This window comes from Homarus americanus, unplaced genomic scaffold (genome assembly GCF_018991925.1).
Source record: "Homarus americanus isolate GMGI-L3 unplaced genomic scaffold, GMGI_Hamer_2.0 scaffold36188, whole genome shotgun sequence".
In the NCBI taxonomy this organism is placed as follows: Eukaryota; Metazoa; Arthropoda; class Malacostraca; order Decapoda; family Nephropidae; genus Homarus; species Homarus americanus.
In genome coordinates this window covers 184,991-206,104 of record NW_024718183.1, presented here as the reverse complement: position 1 = coordinate 206,104, position 21,114 = coordinate 184,991, and the positions used below count along the sequence as shown (strand labels likewise).

The 21,114-nt window shown below is 38.5% G+C and overlaps 2 protein-coding genes across 2 annotated transcripts in view; both read right to left on the bottom strand.

The window, feature by feature from the left end:
* The window catches only part of LOC121859232 (CAD protein-like), a gene marked incomplete at its 5' end in the record, with an annotated part of 317,185 nt that overhangs the window by 167,820 nt on the left and 128,251 nt on the right, over positions 1 to 21,114 (bottom strand).
* On the bottom strand, positions 3,960 to 10,067 carry LOC121859233. The gene is made up of 3 exons (XM_042355969.1): positions 9,759 to 10,067; positions 9,420 to 9,618; positions 3,960 to 4,469 (listed from the first exon to the last, which is right to left on the bottom strand). Exons 1-3 carry the CDS (start codon positions 9,799 to 9,801, stop codon positions 4,403 to 4,405), a joined length of 309 nt encoding a protein of 102 aa, XP_042211903.1. The 5' UTR covers positions 9,802 to 10,067; the 3' UTR covers positions 3,960 to 4,402.

The following is a 21,114-nucleotide window of genomic DNA, read 5'->3' as shown; positions in this document are numbered from 1 at the left end:
TAAGCTTCTCTCTTATAAAAAGCCAATGAAATGTCCTGGGTGAATATAATTTACATTGCTGGGATTCTTGTAAGATAGTGATTTATTTGAATATAAACTAGATATAATTTGTACTAGACATAACAATTTTAGTACGGAAATCAAATTAGTATATGTACACTCCAGCTTTGCACTAAGGTCTTTTATTCATTTTACGTTTCTTTTAATATGGTGTGTGCATGTAAATGGATGAAAATAAATGAAGAAATTTATGTAAATCCACCCAAAAATACAGTTGAGGGACAGAGGCAGCCAGCGAGGGGTGGGGGGTGTTTGAGGTGATATGTTTGACAGTTTGAGCCGAAGGTCTCTGTGTGTTTAACAGTCCTACTAAGCCTCTCTCATTTTAAAATGCCGGTGAAATGACCTGGGAGAATATAATTAACATTGCTGGAATTCTCACAAGACAGCGACCAATTTGAATATAAACAAGCTATAATTTGCATTAGACATACAAATTTTAGATCTAATTTAAGAATTTTATTACAGAGAGCAAAATTTTTTATCTCTTGTGCAAAATATATGACATTTATATTCAAATTACTCACTGTCTTGCAAGGACTCCAGCAATGCAAATTATAATCTCCTAACTTTAGTCTGAGATATTATATAAGATAAAAACTGTTAGCCTAAAACCCTGGCTGGACAGATGGGGGAGAGGGAGGTAGGGAGGGAGGGGGGAGCGTGCGTGCGTGGGGGGAGCGGGAAGTGAGGTGTACTTTGACAGTTAGCGCGAAGGTCTAGTGAAGTATTTATTTTTTTATTTATGTTTAAATCAGTTTTTGTTTTTTGCTCCTAAAATTTCATAGAAGTGACCTGGGAGAATATAATATCCATTGTTAGAATCCCCATAAGACAGCGATTAATTTGAATTTAAACAAGCTATAATTTGCATTAGACATACAAATTTTAGATCTAATTTAAGAATTTTATTAGAGAGAGCAAAATTTTTATCTTTTGTGCAAAATATATGACGTTTATATTCAAATAATCTGCTGTATTGCAAGGATTCCAGCAATGCAAATTATATTCACCCAACTTTAGTCTGTGATTTTATATAAGATACAAACTTAAAGCCTATTGTATAACCAGAAACCTTCCCTGAGGGGGGGGGTGGGGGTGACAGTGACATGTTTGACAGTTGGCGCCTGTGGTGTGAAGTATTTATTTGTTAATTTATGGCCTTTAGGTCGAGTTTTTGTTTTTTGCTTATAAAATTTTATGGAAGTGACCGGGGTGAGGGAGGTGTCGGTGGTGCTGTGAGGGAAGTGTTAGTGGTGATGTGAGAGAGGTGTTGGTGGTGGTTTGAGGGAGGTGTTGGTGGTGCTGTGAGGGAAGTGTTAGTGGTGATGTGAGGGAGGTGTTGGTGGTGCTGTGAAGTAGGTGTTGGTGGTGCTGTGAGGGAAGTGTTAGTGGTGATGTGAGGGAGGTGTTGGTGGTGGTTTGAGGGAGGTGTTGGTGGTGGTTTGAGGATGGTGTGAGTTTTGGTGTGAGGGAGGTGTCGGTGGTGGTGCGAAGGAGGTGCTGGTCTGAGGGAGGTCCATTTCTTACACACATGTTTTACTTTACTTTTTTACTTTTATCCTCTTTGCTACTGATCGGCTTGTTAGCCGCTTGGGCGATCGGTTGACGTCTCTGATTACTTTTCCTTTTTATTTATCTTCTTCACCAAAAGATCGGCTTGCTAGCCGCCCAGGCGATCGGTCACGTCTCTGTCACGCACTATTGGCAAATACTGGGCATGCACCGGCTCCTGAATGTACCTGAACCCGCTCCAGCGTTGGTCAAGTCTTGTCTTGAAAGAGCTCACACTCGGTGCCGTCACAACACTCTGGTAGATTGTTCCAAGAGTTTACAACCCTCACTCCGAAAAAGTTTGCCCTCACAGTTTTCTGGACTTGCAGCTTCTTCAATCTTGAGCTGTGACCCCTTGTGGGTAACCAAGAAGAAAAAATGCCTGGACTCAAGCTCACCAGATGGCCAAGAGGCAGCGTTCAGATAGATGGCACCTCGGCTGACAAATGAAGCGAGTGATGCGTTCCATATACCAACTTGGCAGGATGGCAAATATCATTAATGCGAGTTTGTTTACATTACAAACCGAAAAGTGGTTTTAATATATCATCTTTGTTCACACAAATTATCATGGATGAGTGGGATATCGTGAATACTTTAGAGGTTTACCTGTAATTGAAAATAATTTTTTGTATAAATTTATTGTTTTTGTCTATTTATAAATGATTTTAGTTATTTAGACATTATTTAATCATTATAGCAGCAGTACATAAAACTTGCATGGGATCTTCATGGTCTCGGGAATGGAACCTATTTTTCCCCGTAAGTTATTAATATCAATACAGTATATGAATAATCACTTAGCAATGGCTTTTTGAGCTCCCTAACCCCATTGCATAACAGTCATTGCCTGCATATTCATTGAATTATATACTTCGTTTACAAGTCTCAGAAGTCATTCCTTCCCTTCAGTAACAACAAATCTACGACACTGCCAGTCGTGTAGTGTATGTACTGTTAGGCACTCTGGCTCTTGGTCATGTGGATTGTACATACTCTGTATGTACAGTACAGTATTCCAGACAGACTCACTGAACATCAGATGCAGGTCTAAATTTAAGAGACTGATGTACAGTAAATCCTCGATAACTCGGCATTTGATAACTCGGAATTTCATATAACTCAGCACGGATATGGTCTTGGAATATATTTGTATAACTCGAGAAATGCCAAGATATATAAATCTATTTGGGAAAATCTCGGCATATCTGGCCACCTGCATCACCTACCATGCCTCTGTCACCTACTATGATGCTTCATTCTTCACCTGCATTGCTGGTAAGTGTTACTTCTTTACATTTAGTAATTACATGTACAGTACAATGAAAGACAAACGTCGTGTCATGAAATTTGGAGAAAACCTATGCCGAAGGGCTAAACTTTTGGTGCGCTCTGCCTTGTGGTAGGGGGCTCTCATAATGTTTAACGAGTTATATTTATTCTTCGGACAAAACCGAGACACGACTTTTATCTTTGATTGTACACATATATGGGTTGATAATTTTTTAATGTTGTACTTTTGTAGGAGCGGGGAAGTGCCTCGACAAGTTGAAATTTGGGGTAACTCGATAAGGCCAGAGCCGAGTTATTGAGGGTTTAGTGTTTTGATAATCCCGTGTAGGATCTGGCTCAAGATTTGGGGGATCTCAACTATCTGGGGTTTTAATGTACAGTATTAGAAATAAATTTATTTTTCAGATTAGATGTTAATATTTTAATGGTACAGTCTCACTCAAAAGTTCGTTAACTCTCCTCGCTAGCTTTTGCTGCACTGTCTGCTTCAGATGTATGAACTTGAGTCTGTTACTTCGAATCTTTAGATTTATTCATATTGGTTTCATGTTCTGGTTGGTGCCTGCACCTCAGCTACCCTGAGAGATTGGAGCGCCTGAACTTGCCTAGCTTATACTACAGACGGGAAAGGGGGGACCTAATTGAGGTGTATAAGCATCTCAAGGGGCACTACTCAGTCGAGTGTCCTTACTTGGAGCTGGCGGACGCTTACCCCACAAGGGGTCACAGCTCAAGATTGAAGAAGCTGCAAGTCCAGAAAATTGTGAGGGCAAACTTTTTCGGAGTGAGAGTTGTGAACTCTTTGAACAATCTACCAGAAGGTGTTGTGACGGCACCGAGTGTGAGCTCTTTCAAGACAAGGCAAGACAAGACAAGACAAGACAAGACTTGACCAACACTGGAGCAGGTTCAGGTACATTCAGGAGCCGGTGCATACCCAGTATTTGCCAACAGTGCATAACAGAGATGTGACCGATCGCCCAAGCGGCTAATGAGCCGATCATTTGGTGAAGAGGATAAAAGAGACCGTTTCAAACATCTGAAGCAGGCAGTGTAGCAATAGCAGGCTGGGAGAGTTAACAAACTTTTGAGTGAGACTGTACAGGTGTAAATCATAGTGTAAACTAAATCTCTCCATTAAAGTGAAGAAAAAACTTTGTTGCAGAAGTTAATACAGTAGTAAGTATTAAATCATTTCCACCACCATTGTCAGTTTATTAGCCATTTGGGCAACTGGCCTGTATTTTGTTTTGTTACTACCTTCCTTGTTCAGTGTTAGTACAGGGGGACCATAGTATCTGGCGAAAACCTTATTTATTTGGTAGGGTGGTCATAATGGATAACACCATTCTCCAATCTGACCTGGCCCGGGAATTGAAACTGGGACACATTTGTGAGAGGCACTGTACCACATGTTATTGAGCAAAGGAATAACTTTGATGATTAAGTATTTTCTTGACAAAATAAACTAAAACAACGTGTTACATTACCTTCATCATGCGGTGTTCATACTCCTCCTCTGAATCACTATACAGGACATCCTCACCATCATCCAACTTATTCTGTGAGGGAAACCCATTAGATACTGTGGTAGCTAAGGTTATTATTAGACCTCTGCCTAGCACTGTCTTATTGTCAGTAAATTATTACTCATGCACTCCACTTATTCTTTTTGTAGGAATATACAGTAAGTCTTATGATTATGAAGTAAAGTAAGATGAATACAGTCAGTTCTGCTATAACGCGATAGTTGTGTTCTTGTAAAACATCGTGTTATAGAAATTCGCGTAATAGAAATAACAGGGCTTATCGAGAAAATAGGGTTAGGTGCAGATTACTACTCGAAATAAAAAAAAAATTAGTAGTTAGCCTAACACAAAGGATAGCACAGTCTAAATAAATGTTACATTCACATCTAATAATGAAATCTTACAGTAAATGTAACACTTTACCTTGAAAAAATATGAATATAACTTGATGGGGGAGAAGGGTGATTTTGAGGTTGATACCATCGAGCTTCTCTTCAAGGGTTATAGCTTTTCTTTTACGATCATCACTGGGAATGCGATCATCAGAACGCTTCTTGGAGATATTCTTCTTTACCATATTCACAGTTAATACCACGAAATTGGAGAAATAGTAAGCAAAAATCGCGTTACAGCAAACAAGCATTCGCGTTATACAAATATCGTTCCTCTATTCATAAATCGCATTAGAGCCAATTCGCGTTGTCAAAACACGCGCGTTATAGCAGAACTCACTGTAGGTTCAAATAGCATTAAAAATATAGATTTTTTCTTCATATATTTAGTTGGTGAAAAGCATGAGAGAGATGTTGATATTCTTGTAAACTAAAAGTTGAACAATAATGTAAAGGGATGTTGGGCAGTGTCAGAAAGTTTTCTTAGTCAAGTTTAATGCTAAACTCATGGACTTGGCAATAATACAGGTTTATGCACCAACAAATGATATTGAGGTCGAAGTCTTAAGAAATATTTAAGAAGTTTTAAAGAGAGCAATGCCACTTAAAAGTTTAATGAATGTCTGATTATAATGGTTGATTTTAATGCAGAAGTTGGGAAAGGGAAAGGAACACCATAAGTACAACCACATGGGTTGGGTAAAAGAAATGAAAGAGGAGAAATTTTAATTGAATTTTGTAAGGAAAATAACATGATAATTTGCAAATACATGGTTTGAACAACACCCTAGGCATCTCTATACATGGATCTCACCCCAGAATAATGTAAATAGCATTGTCAGGAATCAAATACAGTATTACCCCGCTTTACGCGGTTTCACTTAACGCGATTTCTCATATACGCTGTGCCTCGCCAAAACCGAACTTTCACTTAACGCGGTTCATCTACTCATATACGCGGAGAGCGGCGTGAGACGATGCGCACAAGGTCGCCCAGTCATCAAACATTACCGAAGTTTTCACCCGCCACCCACCACAGCCGCCCAAGTCAGTGATAGTGACAATTATAGTGAGGATATGGACTTATATGGACTTTGAGGGTTTGACAAAGAGGCCCTGCAAGCCTGTGGTGGTGGATAGTGATATATGATACAGGTGAGGGCCAATAATCTGCCCTCTGCCTGAACCAGCCCCCATCCCCGTGGGTGCCCAGCCATCTTTTCTACTAATGTAAGTGTTAAAAACCTAATATTATTGATATTTCTCTTAATTATTAATTGTGTGTGCATACCATCATAGTTAAGATAATATTTTTACTACAACATAGTTGTGTGTCATCAAAAAGTGGAGTTTGGGGGTCGGGCCAGTCTCTATTGGAATTAATCCCATATGTTCTGTTGTTCACTTAACGCGGTTTTCACTTAACGCTGTACCCTGTGGGTTCAATTGACCGCGTTAAGTGGAAGTACAACTGTACACTACATTTTAATTTATAAACAAATCAGAAATTCAGTAACCCAAGTCAAGACCTATCCAGGGGCAGATTGTGGGTCTGACCATGTCCCAATAAATGACTTTAGTGTGGCTGAAAGTTAAAAATTCTAAAGAAAAGCACTGAACAATATCAAATGAGATTTAGGAAGCTGAAAACAGTGGCGGGGATGGAATTGAAATTGAAAACAGATTTTCAGTACATGTTGGACCTCGCTAATCCGGGAAACTTTGGATCAGACCAGTTCCGGATTAGTAAAATCCAACCATCGAAGCCAAGGTTATAAAAGGCAAAATAATGCATATAATGTGTTATTACTGTCTACCATTATAGACATCTTTTCTAAAATAGTTAATGTCAAATGCTTACCGTTTGCTGCATTACAACCACTTCCACTCCTTGCTTGTCTCTTAAGAGCCATATTTAGGGGTAATTTATAACTAGTTAAATGTAAAATAGTGGCAACAGCCACTAGAAGTTAGCTATGTGACCGGCCTGAGTATCGAAGCTGCCGTACTATTGGGTCCAGGATTAGTGGAGTCCAAACTGTACATTATTCCTAAAGGCAGACTTTGATGAACAAGAACCGGGACAACAGTACTGTACAGGTAAACCGTTATTTATGATATCCCAATGTGAGATAATTCATGTTAAGGATGCTGATATATTAAGACCACTTCCCTATTTGCAATGTAAACAAACTCGCATTAACAATATTCATCATCCCGCCAAGTTGGCATATGGAATGGAATTCTCACTTCATTTGTCAGCTGAGGTGTCTTCTATCTGAATACTGCCTCATGGCCATCTGGTGAACTACAGTCCAAGCATTGTTTCCTTTTGGTTACATGTGTGTAAGAAATGAAGCTTAATGTATGTCTTTTTTTTTTTTACACCTAACAGCAGGGCCATTACTTGACCTTCAGGACATTGGGGGCTTTAGCCCAGAGTTCTATAGAACCATGGCGCGCCGAAGGCGCGAGTTTTGTGGGGACTGGAGACATGCTCCCCCGTGTAAGTTTTTGAATTTAGACTGTCTGTGACAGCATTTCCTGCCATGTGAAGGCAGTTAAAAAAAACCAAAAGGTCTAAAATACAGCAATTCTTGGGATGTGTACAGTATAATGGAAGTAGTAGATAACGTGTGTCAAGTTTGTGTAACTTGTGTATATGGTGATCAGTGCTTGTGGATTGTTATTGTTCTGTTGGAGTGCCTGTGTGTGTGCAGTCGACCCTCGTTAATTCGGACCCCTTTAATCCGGTTGGATAATTTGGAAATTTTTTTTTTTTTTTTTTAAGATTTGTAGGAATATTACTCAGCGGACCTTAAGCTAAATGCTGGTCCACCCACTGCTGGGATAAAACATGTAACACCTCCACCACTAGTGTGGGGGGATCTACTTTAGCTTCAGACATGAAAAATATTTACCATTTACTGCCAGTAAACAATGGAAGCGTAAAATAAGTACCAATTAGTAATGAAAAGTTGTGCAGTTCCTTCAGCAAATGAAGCTCACCAACTTACAATAGGCTAAATTACCTTACAACGTGTTTTCAGTAGTCTATGTTGAGGTTCTTACAGGCTAACTTATCATATCATATATTATATCACTTCTCATTGATCTACAAATACATTAATAAAACCTTTTCGATATTTCACACTTAATATAATACCCGGTAATCTACTTCAACCTCCTATTGTTTACTGGCAGCATGGCCTTACCACCAGCTGTTGAGTATCAGCTAGAGCGGCTCGTTTTTTGAATCGTTTCAGTTAAAAATGTTACATCACATGTATATTTTATAACTGTGCCTGAATGAATATATTCTCGAAATAAATAGTAGTTTTGCTGAAACGTGATGTTTTTAATGTAAAATAGGATAAAATACATAGCGAAAACAAAAGATTTACCTAACCTTCCGATGTTCAAGAGATGTTAATCATTTTTTTAAGTTTTGGTTAAAATACTGTTATATTGCAATGATATTCTACTCATACTGTGCTTGATATACTACATTCACGGAAATGTAATATTTTTGCTGAAATAGTGCATTACAGTGGAAAGTGGGATAATCATTAACCAAAAACAATGACTGCCTTTCTTTGTTCAAAAGATGTTACCGTAATAGCTTTTGAATGGTATTCAGTTAAAACTGTTGCATCACAAGTGAACTAGGATAGAATATTATTGTAATACAACAGTTTTTAACTGAAAACCATTGGCGATTACGGTAACAACGAAATCACTTTCCACTGTAATCGTGGGTCATTTCAACAAGAAATAAATAGTAGTTTTGCTGGCGTAATGTATTTCAATGTAAATTAGGATAAACTACATGAAAACAAGACTTTACAAATTCCGATGTTCAAGATATGTTACCCGTTATATTAGTGATATTCTATTCATACTGTGCTTGATATAATACATTCACGGAAATGTAATATTTTGCAACTACTATGCTGATGTCAACACAGCGGCGTTTAAGCGAGACTGACTGAGTGAGAACGCGTGTTGTGTGTGAGATAGCGGGAGGCGGCGGTGTGCAGTGTTCGGTGCCTTGGCAGTGAATGTCCTTCAATTACTTCAATGTACAGAATATTCCTCCGGCGGGGCAATCCGCGTATTTGCGAATCCGTGAATGCTAAACCCGCGTATGTGAAGGGCCGACTGTATCGTAATATTAGGCTTTCTCTGGTTGACGCTAATCCATCTCTGCATCACTGAAATTATGTTTAAGTGCTGATAATAAAGGTAGTGGTGATGATGGGGGAGGCGGTAGTGGTGGTGAGGGAGACTGTGGTAAGTGGTGAAGAGATGATGCATATATCACTTTTTTTGGTAAAACTGTGCTTGCAATACTGCCAGACGCTATTGAACAGTTGATATCTACCCAAAAAATTGAGTGTAAGTATAAATGAGTAACGTTGTATCCCTTCAACATTAAACATTCATTTCACCAGGGTGGCCATGATGATTTTGAGTTCATTGCCCAATTTCTGTTGCTCAACAATCAAAAGCCCAAACGTCAAGACGATTTATTTCTAAGATATGGACCCGATACAAACTAGACAAAACTTTAATTAATCTATGACCTCACCTGTTCTTCCTGAAATTCATCTGCATCCCAGTTGTAGCAGCTGTGGGTTTAGTTGTCCTAAGCCAAATGTCTTCCTTGTGACAAGTTTGTAAAGCTCGAGGATGTCGAGCATTGGATAAAAATCTTCTGCAGTCCTCATGCGATACATAGTGTGCATCAAGTAGATAGGAATATTGTCCTTTATGTTCCTCACCCGTGCCTGAAGTGAGAATCACATGGCTTATCAGTATTCAGTTGGGATAAAAGAAGACATAATAACTTGCAAAAATGGCATTACTTCCAAAAGAGGACATGACTTGTAGATCTACAGTATATATTTGTATGAAACAAAGTCTTAACCTGTATCTGTCGCATGTAGCGTTCTTAGTATAGTTTCCATCATGTTGCATTTATCAATGAAGTAATGTGGTAGCTTCTCAGTGGAGAGACAGTTGTATAGTGTTTTAAAGTATGCCTTGTACTTGTTACCCAATCTCTCTTCTTGCCAATCTCGGAAGTTATGTTCACATCAGAAGAGTATGTAGCGTAGGTGTTGAGTTTTAAGACCTGGGATGTCCTCCAGATGATCCCTCATAAGGAGCTCGACAAGAAGTAGTAATCTAATCTGTAAAATATAATGAAGTTTTATGCAGTTTGTCCTGAACTACAACAGAATGTTTCCATTCATTCTTTTTTCAGTTATAGTTTAAGGTAAAGAGGAAGTGAGGCGTATCTATAAAGACTATGATTTTAATTATGGAAAGGATCAAGATATAAAGACATAAAACTAGGATAGTATATACAGTGGTATACCTTCCATAAGAATCTTCATTTTGGTTAACAAACAAAAATTCGGTTAACAAAATTCTTACGAAGATGTTTCGACATGCTTTGGCTTGCTCACCAGCTGGAAGATTAGTCCGCCAATACAGAAATCGGTTCTAGGGCTTACGTTCGTTAAAATTGGAGTAAATATTAAGAAGGTTGTACTATTCAATAATTTTCAAAGTTTTATATTAATTTTTTTTTAGTCATTTTAACACTTATTTAACATAATTGTAGTACGAACTAGTTTTTGTGGTGCATCAGCCACTTCACTCACCACCAAGGCCTCAGTTTGTATCTCTGTTCAGTGGAGGAAACATCTTGCTTGTGGGTCTCTTGAACCAGAGTATTTTTACGTTTTGTACAATTATGGTCATTCTGAAATTTATTGAACATATTGACAATATATAGTGCAGCGCAGTGTTGATTTAAAGATTAATCTTGAATTCACCTAGTGAACTAAAAATTTTATGGGTGAAATGATGGCATCAAGCATGGGGTGATTTTCTCTTTTCACTTCCTTCTCTTCTCCTTCTCCTCCACCCCACTTCTAATTCCCATCATCATCAACAGGGCCTTCTACATACACAACTCAAAGTAAGTGTACTACTGCATTTTTTATACTTTGTATGTAATTTTCGGTGACTGAACTAATTACCCAAAATCATTGAAACAATGGTTTGATTAACAAGTTATGGTGAACAAACGACCTTCTGGAGCAATTGTGTTAGATTAACTGAGGACCACTGTATCTGTACTGTATCATTATACCTTGGAGTTGCAATAATTTATGAAATACAAATTCATACTTAAATTTGCAGGTACTAGTAAAAAAGCAAACGCTTAGATTATGTGCAAATCAATATGACACCACGGACGAGGGATAGTGGAATATGTGTGTTTTGGTCCTGTATTATGGTGGTAACCCTGCTGTCCTCCGCCTGAGGGTATCCTCACATATCTGTTCCTAACGACATATCCTGTCGTATATATAGTTGATGGTATAACTGAACATGAACACATACAGGCACACATACCAACCCTCCCGGCACATCAGGTGATGTATGGATCGTTCAGGAAGTCAGCAGACCTCCCCCCCCCGACACTTTTTTTTTTCAATGTTTACCTCTATTAATATCTTTTTTTTTTTTTTTGAGGTTAAATATTTATAATTCACTGCCAAGTGCCACCTGCCACAACATTTATTTACATAAAAAATCATATAAGTTGTGGAAAAATCATGTCATTACTCTAACTTGATTTAGAAACAAAAAAATACAATATACTGTACAGTAAAGCCTCGAATAACGGTGGTAATGTGTCCTCCAATATTGCAGTGTAAGGTGAATCATGGTACTGTATCCTGAATCATTAATTACCACTAAAATAAAGCAATAATAATGAGATGCGTTCCCAAGTGTGACCTTTTCATATCTTTTGTGTGGCTTTTTACCCTCTTTTCCCCCAAAACAATAAAATCAATGAAAAATACAAACTATATTCCTTAAATGTTTATGAATGCACCCTATACAATATAAATGTAGCCGTTTTTTTATAAAAACCAGTTTTTGTGATATAGCTCGAATCGGGTCAGCAAATGCTACCTAGGTATCTTAATTCCTATGTTTTACGTAATGTTATTTAATGTTAATAAATGGAACAATAGAAGTGGCTAACCACTAATGGCAAAGAAAAAAGTGAGATGGATTAGAATGCCAAAATATACGTGCGCATTTAAGGAAACGGCGTCATTTATCTTAAGAATATGTACAAAAGATTCATTATTGTTTATTACTGAATATGTATTGGATTGAATTAATCTATATATATGCGAAATGGACAATACGATTCATTAATGATACGTAGAATATTAAAAAACACAAGAGGATAAGAGACGGCATTGTTGTCAATGTTTACACCCATAATGTCAGTTATCCACCTGAAACTGAAGAAAATAAGATACTGGTTGTTGTGGTAGTAAAATTAGTATAAAAAACATGTATGTTTCAATTAATGTTATTTTATGTACAGTAGAAGTAACCACTGATATTAAAGAAAAAAAGTGAGACTGATAGTGGAACGCCAATGTATACGTGCTCTCTCAAGGAAACATAGTCATTTATCTTAAGAATATGTACAAAAGATTCATTATTGTTTATTACTGAATATGTATTTGATTGAATTAATGTTTATATATGTGAAATAATACGTAGAATATTCAAACATGCAAGAGTAGACAAGACGGCATTGTTTTCGTGAGTGACGATGGTTTTACATAAGAAACTGAACTATATAAAAAAAAAGGTTTTTAGAAAAAACAAATGTCTTTTTGCTCAAGCTCTGAATGCGACGTCAGCATATGTTACCTAGGTATGTTAATTCCTAGCCAATTCGCCAGGCCAACATACAGTACAGGCAATTAAAACATCTAATAATTACTTAAGAAGTAATATTAGGAGGACACGTCGCTACCTGGCATTTAATTGCAATTCTCAAACCCCCTCCTTCACCCTCCATCATACGCATCACGACCCTTCATCTCTTGCCTGGCGATTCAGCTATAAATGTACACAAAGGAAAGCTCCATGAATTTGTGTTCTAATTGCTGAAATACTCACCCCCGCGAGGATTGTATATACTGTACAGTATTTGTACTTAATAGCACAGTGATGAAGTAGAGTGACTTTTATTTTGTTATGTCTCTCATTTATTGTATTTGGGGCATTTTCTTATACGACCTTTGGTCAGCATGGCGACCAAAACACATTTTCTTTGTGAAGTCGTTTAGATCATTGTGACTATCCCTTGCCTTTAAGTCACTCAGTGAATGTTGCTGCGCCCTCCCGGGCTCGTCTTCACTGAAAGAGAATATGTGAATATATCTAATTACACAGACAGACCCCGACTTACGACGGCTTCGACTTAGGACCGTCGGGACTTACGACCGCCTCAGATTTTTTTTTTTCTTCAAATGACACGCATTTTCTATACCGAAACGTTTCCAGTTAATGTAGCCTCCATGTATAATTAGAAAATTATGGGGGCCCCATGTGCATTCAGCTGACTACATTAAAGGTAAGTGCTCAGTCACACTGTAACCATTCCTTATTATTTATTACTTTCACTGTACTGTATCCATTCCTCATTATTCATTACTTTTACTGTACTGTATTTCATTGTAGATTATTTATTTATTTATTTATTTATTTTTTTTTTTTTTTATTTATTTATTATTTTTTTTTTATCTATGTCGGACTTACGACCTGGATTTGGGTCCCTAACCCCGTCGTAAGTCGGGGTCTATCTATATACATATATATGTATATTGTTTACAATCTTCTTTGTCCTAATTATTCACGTTCTAGTATGAATACCATGACTGTCTCTCTCCTTACTCTTATGTTCGTTCACAAAAACCCTTGGGCTTCCGCCCTTGGGTTTCTATTTGTTCTCAGCAAAAAGGCCGGAGTTGAGTTTGTCTCTTCATAACTTTATTTTTTTATGTCCTCAGTAGCGGGTTCAGCCTTTCCAGGCGAACTTTAGCGAGGCTGCTAGACTTAGCGTTTCTTCCGGAATGTTGACCTTCCGGTCTTCCTAGCAATCTAGAGTTATGTTGAAATGGACTTTGCACCTTCTATGGGTTATATGAGAACAATTCAGGGTGGAATTCTCAACCCAATAAATATTGCTAGAGTAAGAGTGAACGTTGCTGCCAATAGAGCGCTATGTTAGCGTCTCAGCACTGTCAACCCTGCCGGGTGATAGTGCACACGGAGGAATTTTCCCTTAAGTGTTTACTTGGGGGATAATGTCTGTGCCCCTGATTGGCAACAAATAAAGATCTTGATCCCTCTAAATGAAATGTTATCAATGAAATTATTTTATAAAAAAGCAAAAATGAATAAATAAGTTTCATTGAGCTAAGGGATACTTGATATAAGAGTCGGGAGGGAGATACGACTTAGTGAGTTATTTGTTTATATTTGTCATATGAGTGACTTGTATAACAATAAGAGATCTTAATGAATTAACTTATGAATAATATAACATTATGAGTCATATTGATTAAGTTTGGGAGGAAATGCTTTCTCCCTTATTATTATTATTATTTTGTTTTATAATGATATAATGTGACTCATGGTGGTCTCCTAGTTTAGATGAGTGATGTGCAACTGGAGGATAAAGGTCAGTAGTCCGGGCCTATGGATGATGGAGGAGACTATGGAACTGTCCCTGAGGAGATAGTATTGAGTGCTGAGCTACAAGGACTAGGAAGTTCAGCTCAGGCACTACATTCAAGGAATTGTCTGTCAGTAGAGAATTTGAATTCAGTAGTAGTAGTTTCACCCAAGACCCAAGGGGGCCATACTACATGTAATTATAAAGCATGTAAAGCGACTTGGATTACTAAGATAGATCCTCATGTGGCTTGCATAATTCATGGCAGCTGTGTCTCAAATAACTTATTTTCACCAATGGATTGTGCAGTTTGTTATGATCAAATTTTTCAATTTCATTAAGCTACAGGTGATAAGAAAGATTTATTGCAATTACAAATTAAAAATAGGTGGAATAAGGCCTTGAAGAGTAAATTTTTGAATGTACAACAATGGAAAGATCCCAAGTTGGCAGAAAGTTTAGGTTTATTGGTGTTAGGTAAGAGACTTAATCCCCACTTAGACAAGACTGCTTCTGCAAAGAAAAGTACGTTATTGGATCCTCCAGACAGTGGGGCAGTAGGAAGTCCACAGAAACCTCTATCTACTCAATCTGAATTCAGTGGATTCCAGGATCAGGACGATGAGCCTGGTTCTAATCATAGTATTCAGTCTCTTGAGCAGGAAGAACCTGTTGAGACTGACTTCATCCTATCCACATCTTGGCAACCACTTCCACCTGGGCAAAAGTGTTGGTTACTGCGAGTGGAAACAGGCTGTTGTCGACTGACACGCAGCTGCTGGATAATATTGAGTGTAAGGGTGATTCTAACAGGCCATGGATAACATTGGTAAGATTTAAGTCTTCTTTATTTTCTAATACATCTGAATCTGTGGATTCCTTATTCAAAATATTTTATGAAAATGTCTCTAAGCTTCCTCATATCTCAGCAACTACAAAGAGAGAGGAAGGACAAGCGACTTTGGGTCATCATTCATTGGTTTTGGAGGGTGATACTACACTTTCTTGGCCTGATATTTGCCCAAAGATGATCTCTGAAATAAACGAGGTCTGGGCTAATTTATTGAAGGACTTAACATTCATTCCTGCTGACTGGAATGCTCACGTTTAGTTTCTTGAAGTTCCAATTTAATGACGAAAAGAGTTTCTTATATGATCTTTCCCAATATTTGTCGGCTTCAAAATATGTTGATATACTGTAAGTTATGAAAAAAAATTGAAACCAGTTGCCCCTGCACTACTGCTTGAAGAATTTAAAATTAGGAAAATGGCAGCAGATGTTTGGTCTGCAATTATGATGTGTCGCTTATTAACTAAGTTTGTGCTGGACTATGAAGAAAATTCAGACGTGGACAAATGTTTTGCTGCTGCTTTACAAGGAATCCCATATTCCCTGTACAACTCATTTTTAGATCATTTGTTGAAAGCCCTTAGACTGAAAGTCCAGCTAAGGAAACAAGCAACAAATAATGCTTCAAGTAATAGCGCTTATTTGTTGATACGTTCTTCTCCTCTTTCTCCGGCTTTGTTTGGTGAACAATCATTGGTTAATTATAGATCATCCTTGGAGAATACTATTAATATTAATGTCCCCAGGAGTCCCCAGCCCTTTCGGAAACCTAAGAGAGGAAGGTTTTACAGGAACAGGACCAGCTGCTCGGGTCAGTTATCAACCTTGGGGAAATTTTAGAGGAGGAAATAATCAAAGACGTAATAGAGGTGGCCGTTTGTTCAGAAGCGGAAGGAGACCTTATTCCACCACATCAGTAACTACTCCCTTTCAATGCAGCCAGACAACTGGGTCGTCTAGAGGGTTGGGAGAACAGGTGGACTTCTTCCATATGGGCTTACAAGACAATCAAAGGGGGTCTCACATGGATTTGGTTGAGGCGCCCTCCCCTAGCGTTTCCAAAAATGGGTCAAAAACCAATCCCATACCTTACAAAATTTGTAAGTCAACTACTAAACAGAGGTGTCATAGAACCGTTGCAGTCAGGTAAATGTTTCATGTCTCGCCTATTCCCAGTCCCCAAGAAAGGCAGCGACAAATTAAGGTGGATTTTGGATCTTTCAATCCAAAACAAATTTATTACCAAAAGAAGTTTCAAGATGCTCACTTACGACCATCTGAGGCATCTGCTTCCGCCCAATGCTTGGATCTCAAAAGTGAATCTCGAAGATGCCTATTATCACGTTCCTGTTACTCCCAGGTACAGAAAATTTCTGGTGTTCAAATTAGGGGAATTAAGTTATCAATTCACAGTGATGCCATTCGGTCTGACAATTGCACCAAAAGTCTTTACTAAACTGGCAAACATTCCCAGAAAGATCCTTGCAAAGGAGGGCATAAGAACCTTTGTTTATCTACACGATTGGCTGATAATGGGAAACTCTTTCGAAGATTGTCAAAGGGCGACCCAACGTACACTAGTACTATTTCAAAACCTTGGTTTAAAGATAAACTAGGTAAAATCAAATTTAATACCATGTCAAAAGTTGGATTGGTTAGGTCTCCAGTGGGATACAAATCGACAGTCAGTCAGTTTACCAGGAACAAAAGTAACAGATTTGATAAACAAAGTAGAAGCCTTTTGTGTAAAGCACAAGATTTCTTGGCACAATTGGGAAAAACTTCTGAGTCTGTTGAATTTGGCCACAATAGTGGTTCCATTGGGAAAGTTAAGGAAGAAGCAACTATCTCATCTGGGCTCGAAGTTGCTTTGCAGAAACAGAAACGTTACTTCTTCTCTCCCTATTCAGATAAAGAATCATCTGTTATGGTGGACAAACTGGGACATTCTAATAGGTCCCTCTCTCTGGGTTCCGCCTCAAACAGGTTTGGTCGTTTGTACGGATGCGTCCAAAATAGGATGGGGATACCATTCTTCAAAAGGGGAATTCAATCAAGGGAAGTGGAGCAACTTCCTTTGGGACAAACACATAAATATAAAACAATTAACAGTGGTCCTATTCTTTTTGTCGGCAAACCCAAATTTACAAAACATGACTATCCTGTTTGCGATGGACAACAAAACGGCAGTGTTTTGTCTCAATCATCAAGGGTGAACAAGGTCTTGGCCCCTTCTACAACTGTCAGAAAAATTTTTCAGTATTTGTGCAACACAAACACTTTACCTCAAAGCAACTTATATACCAGGAGTGCAAAACAATTGGGTTGATGCGCTGTCCCGTCTCCGGCCAGTATCGACAGAAACAGAATGGTCCCTATGGGTATCGGAGTTCAAGAGTCTAGTGAAGAAGTTTGGAACTCCACAGATAGATCTGTTTGCCTCCCTAACAAATCACAAGATGCCAATTTATGCATCTCTGGAAGGGTCAAATCTTTTAGGAAATGCCCTCCTCTTAGATTGGAACCTTTGGAATTCAATCTATCTATTCCCACCTGTGAAAATATTGCCCAAAGTGGTTCACAAACTCAGATCCTTCTGAGGCAAAGTCCTCTTAATTGCACCATATTGGATCCTACAGCCTTGGTGCCTGGATCTGCTCGACTGGTGCCCGAATCCTCTACAATTGTAACAAGGATGTCTAGACCAGGTACTATATTCTCAGTTCTATATTCTCAAGAATCTTTTTCAACAATTTATCAAGTTAACAACTCCGGATTCATTATCGGAAACAGTTGTATTAGAATATTTAGAATTTCTGTTCAGAGTTAAAGGCCTTCAAGTATCGACAATTGCATCTTATAAATCAGCATTGGTTGACCCTCTGGCTTGGGGTTTTAATATTACCTTCAACCCAAGGCTTTATCAAATGCTAAGATCGTCCTTTTTCATTCAGGGACCTCCTCGACCCAAGAGAATCCCGCCTTGGTCTCTGGAAAAAGTTACTAATCTTCTTATGGGGCCTAATTACATTATAAATCTGAACAGGGATAAATTACTCCAGAAGGCAGCTTTCCTTCTAGCAATAGCAACGGGTATGAGAATCGGTGAACTGATTTCAATTTCCAATAATCCATCATTATTGGTATTTTCTGACGAGGATGTTATCTTTTTTCCTTCGGAGATCCTAAGAAAAAATGAAAGGGAAGATTTCCAAGCTCAACCTATTAGGATAAAACGTCTAATGGATGAAACAAGGGTTCCTCACATATTGTGCCCAGTTAAAAATCTTCAGGAACGGTTAACCAAATTCCCTAATCGAGGCCCTTATGTTTTCTCATCAAGGGATGGTAAGAAATTATCTCCTAGTCAATTGACAAAATCCTTATCTCAATTAGTGAATCAAGCAGAGCCTGGCAAGAAATTTTTGGCACATGACACTAAGAAATATGCAGGGTCTGTGGCCTTTCTGTGGCATATGAGTCTCAGTCAGATTAAGGAAATGGGCTTTTGGAGATCTTCAAAAACTTTCAAAGACAGCTATCTTCATCTGTCTCTGAGAGATGCTTCAAATGTGGTGGTGCCGAGTTCCCCTCCCCCACTTAGTCAATCTCCACTACCAGGAGCTTCTTCCTCATCAGAATAAAGTGAGTATCCTTTTTGTGTAACTAAATATTTTACCTTCCGGTAAATGTTCCTAATTTTGGAAATATTCCAAATGGTTTATAATATAATCTGGACCTCAGTCAGCAGAGCCTTGTATGCAAAGTCACCTCCCTCTCCACCTCCTGCTCGGGTATTCTTATTGTCGTCGCATTCAGAGCGTGAACAAAAAGCCGTTTTTTTTCTAAAAACAGTTTGTGTGATATAGCTCGGAATGCGACGTCCATAACCCACCCATCTCCACCCCTCGAGAGTTGACTTTTATTTACTGTTCGCTCTGAGGCAAGAGATGAGGGTCGTGATGCGTATATTGGGGGGTGAAGAAGGGGGTTTGAGAATTGCAATTAAATGGCAGGTAGCAAAGTGTCCTCCTTTTATTACTTATTAAGTAATTATTAGATGTTTTAATTGCCTGTATGTTGGCCTGGCAAATTGGCTAGGAATTAACATACCTAGGTAACATATGCTGACGTCGCATTCCGAGCTATATCACAAAAACTGGTTTTTAGAAAAAAAAAAAAAAAATTTCTGGACGGAAAGATCTAAAATCCACCTCAATTTGTCGCTGCCTTTCTTGGGGACTGGGAACAGGCGAAACATGAAACACTTCTCTGACTGCAACAGTTCTATCACACCTTTGTTTAACAGTTGAATTACAAATTCTGAGTTAGGGGGTTGGTTTTTTTTACCCCTTTTTGGTAACACTAGGGGAAGGTGCCTCAACCAAGTACATGTGAGGCCCCCTTTGATTGTCATGTAAGCCCATATGGAAGAAGTCCACCTGTTTTCCCAACCCCCTAGACGACCCAGATGTCTGTCTTCAATGGGAGGGAGTGGTCACTGATGTGGCGGAATAAGGTCTCCTTCCACTTCTGAACAAACGGCCACCCCTACTACATCTTGAATTGTTATCCCCTCTAAAGTTTCCTCCAGGTTGATAACTGAACCTAGCCGCTGGTCCTTCCTCTTTTAGATTTCCGAAAGGTCTTAGAACTCCTGGGAACAGTAATATTAATAGCTTGCTCAACAGCTGATCTATACTTAGCTAATGCTTATTCCTCAAACAAAGCAGGAGAAAGAAGGGAAGAACATAGCAATAAATAAGCACTACCACTTGAAGCATTATTTGTGGCTTGCTTCCTTAGCTGGGCTTTTAGTGTAAGGGCTTTCAACAACATTTACATAAATGAGTTGTACAGGGAATATGGAATCCCTTGTATAGCAGCAGCAAAACATCTGTCTACTTATGAACTGTCCTCATAGTCCAGCACCAACTTCGTCAATAACTGACACATCATGATTGCAGACCAAATATCTGCTGCCAACTTCCTAAATTTGAACTCTTCAAGCAACAGTGCAGAAGCAACTGGATTCAAATTTATTTCATAGCTTACATCAGCATATTTTTGAGCCGACAAATACAGTATAAAGGTGCTCCCCGACTTACGACAGGGTTAGGGACCCAAATCCAGGTCGTAAGTCCGAATGGTCATAAGTCCGACAGATAAAAAATAAAAATAAAAAATAAATCTAATTTTTTTTTTAAATAAATAAAACTACAATGAAATACAGTACAGTAAAATTAATAAATAATGAGGAATGGATACAGTACAGTAAAAGTAATAATTAATGAGGAATGGATACAGTGTGACTGAGCACTTACCTTTAATGTAGTCAGCTGAATGCACACGGGGCCCACATAATTTTCTAATTATGCATGGAGACTACATTAACTGGAAACGTTTCGGTATAGAAAATGCGCGCGTCATTTTTTAAAAAAGAATAAAAATTCGCAGAGCTCTCTTTTGTGTGTATTTACAGCTGAATCGCCAGGCAAGAGATGAAGGTCGTGATGCGTATGGCGGGGTGTGAAGGAGGGGGTTTTGAGAACCGCAATTAAATGCCAGGTAGCGACGTGTCCTAATATTACTTATTTAAGTAATTATTAGATGTTTTAATTGCCTGTATGTTGGCCTGGCAAGTTAATGCTAGGCATTTACATTCCTAGGTATAAAGCTAGACGTAGTACTCAGGACTACAGTATTACCCCCGCTTTACGCATATTTTTTTACACTTTTCCACGTTTACGCGGTACCCTGTCGAACATGGAATGCTCACTTTACGCGGTGCGTGTACTCTTTTACGTGGAGAGTGGCTGGCAGTCATCTCGCGCCGTGCCATTTTTGGATTCAAACCATCTT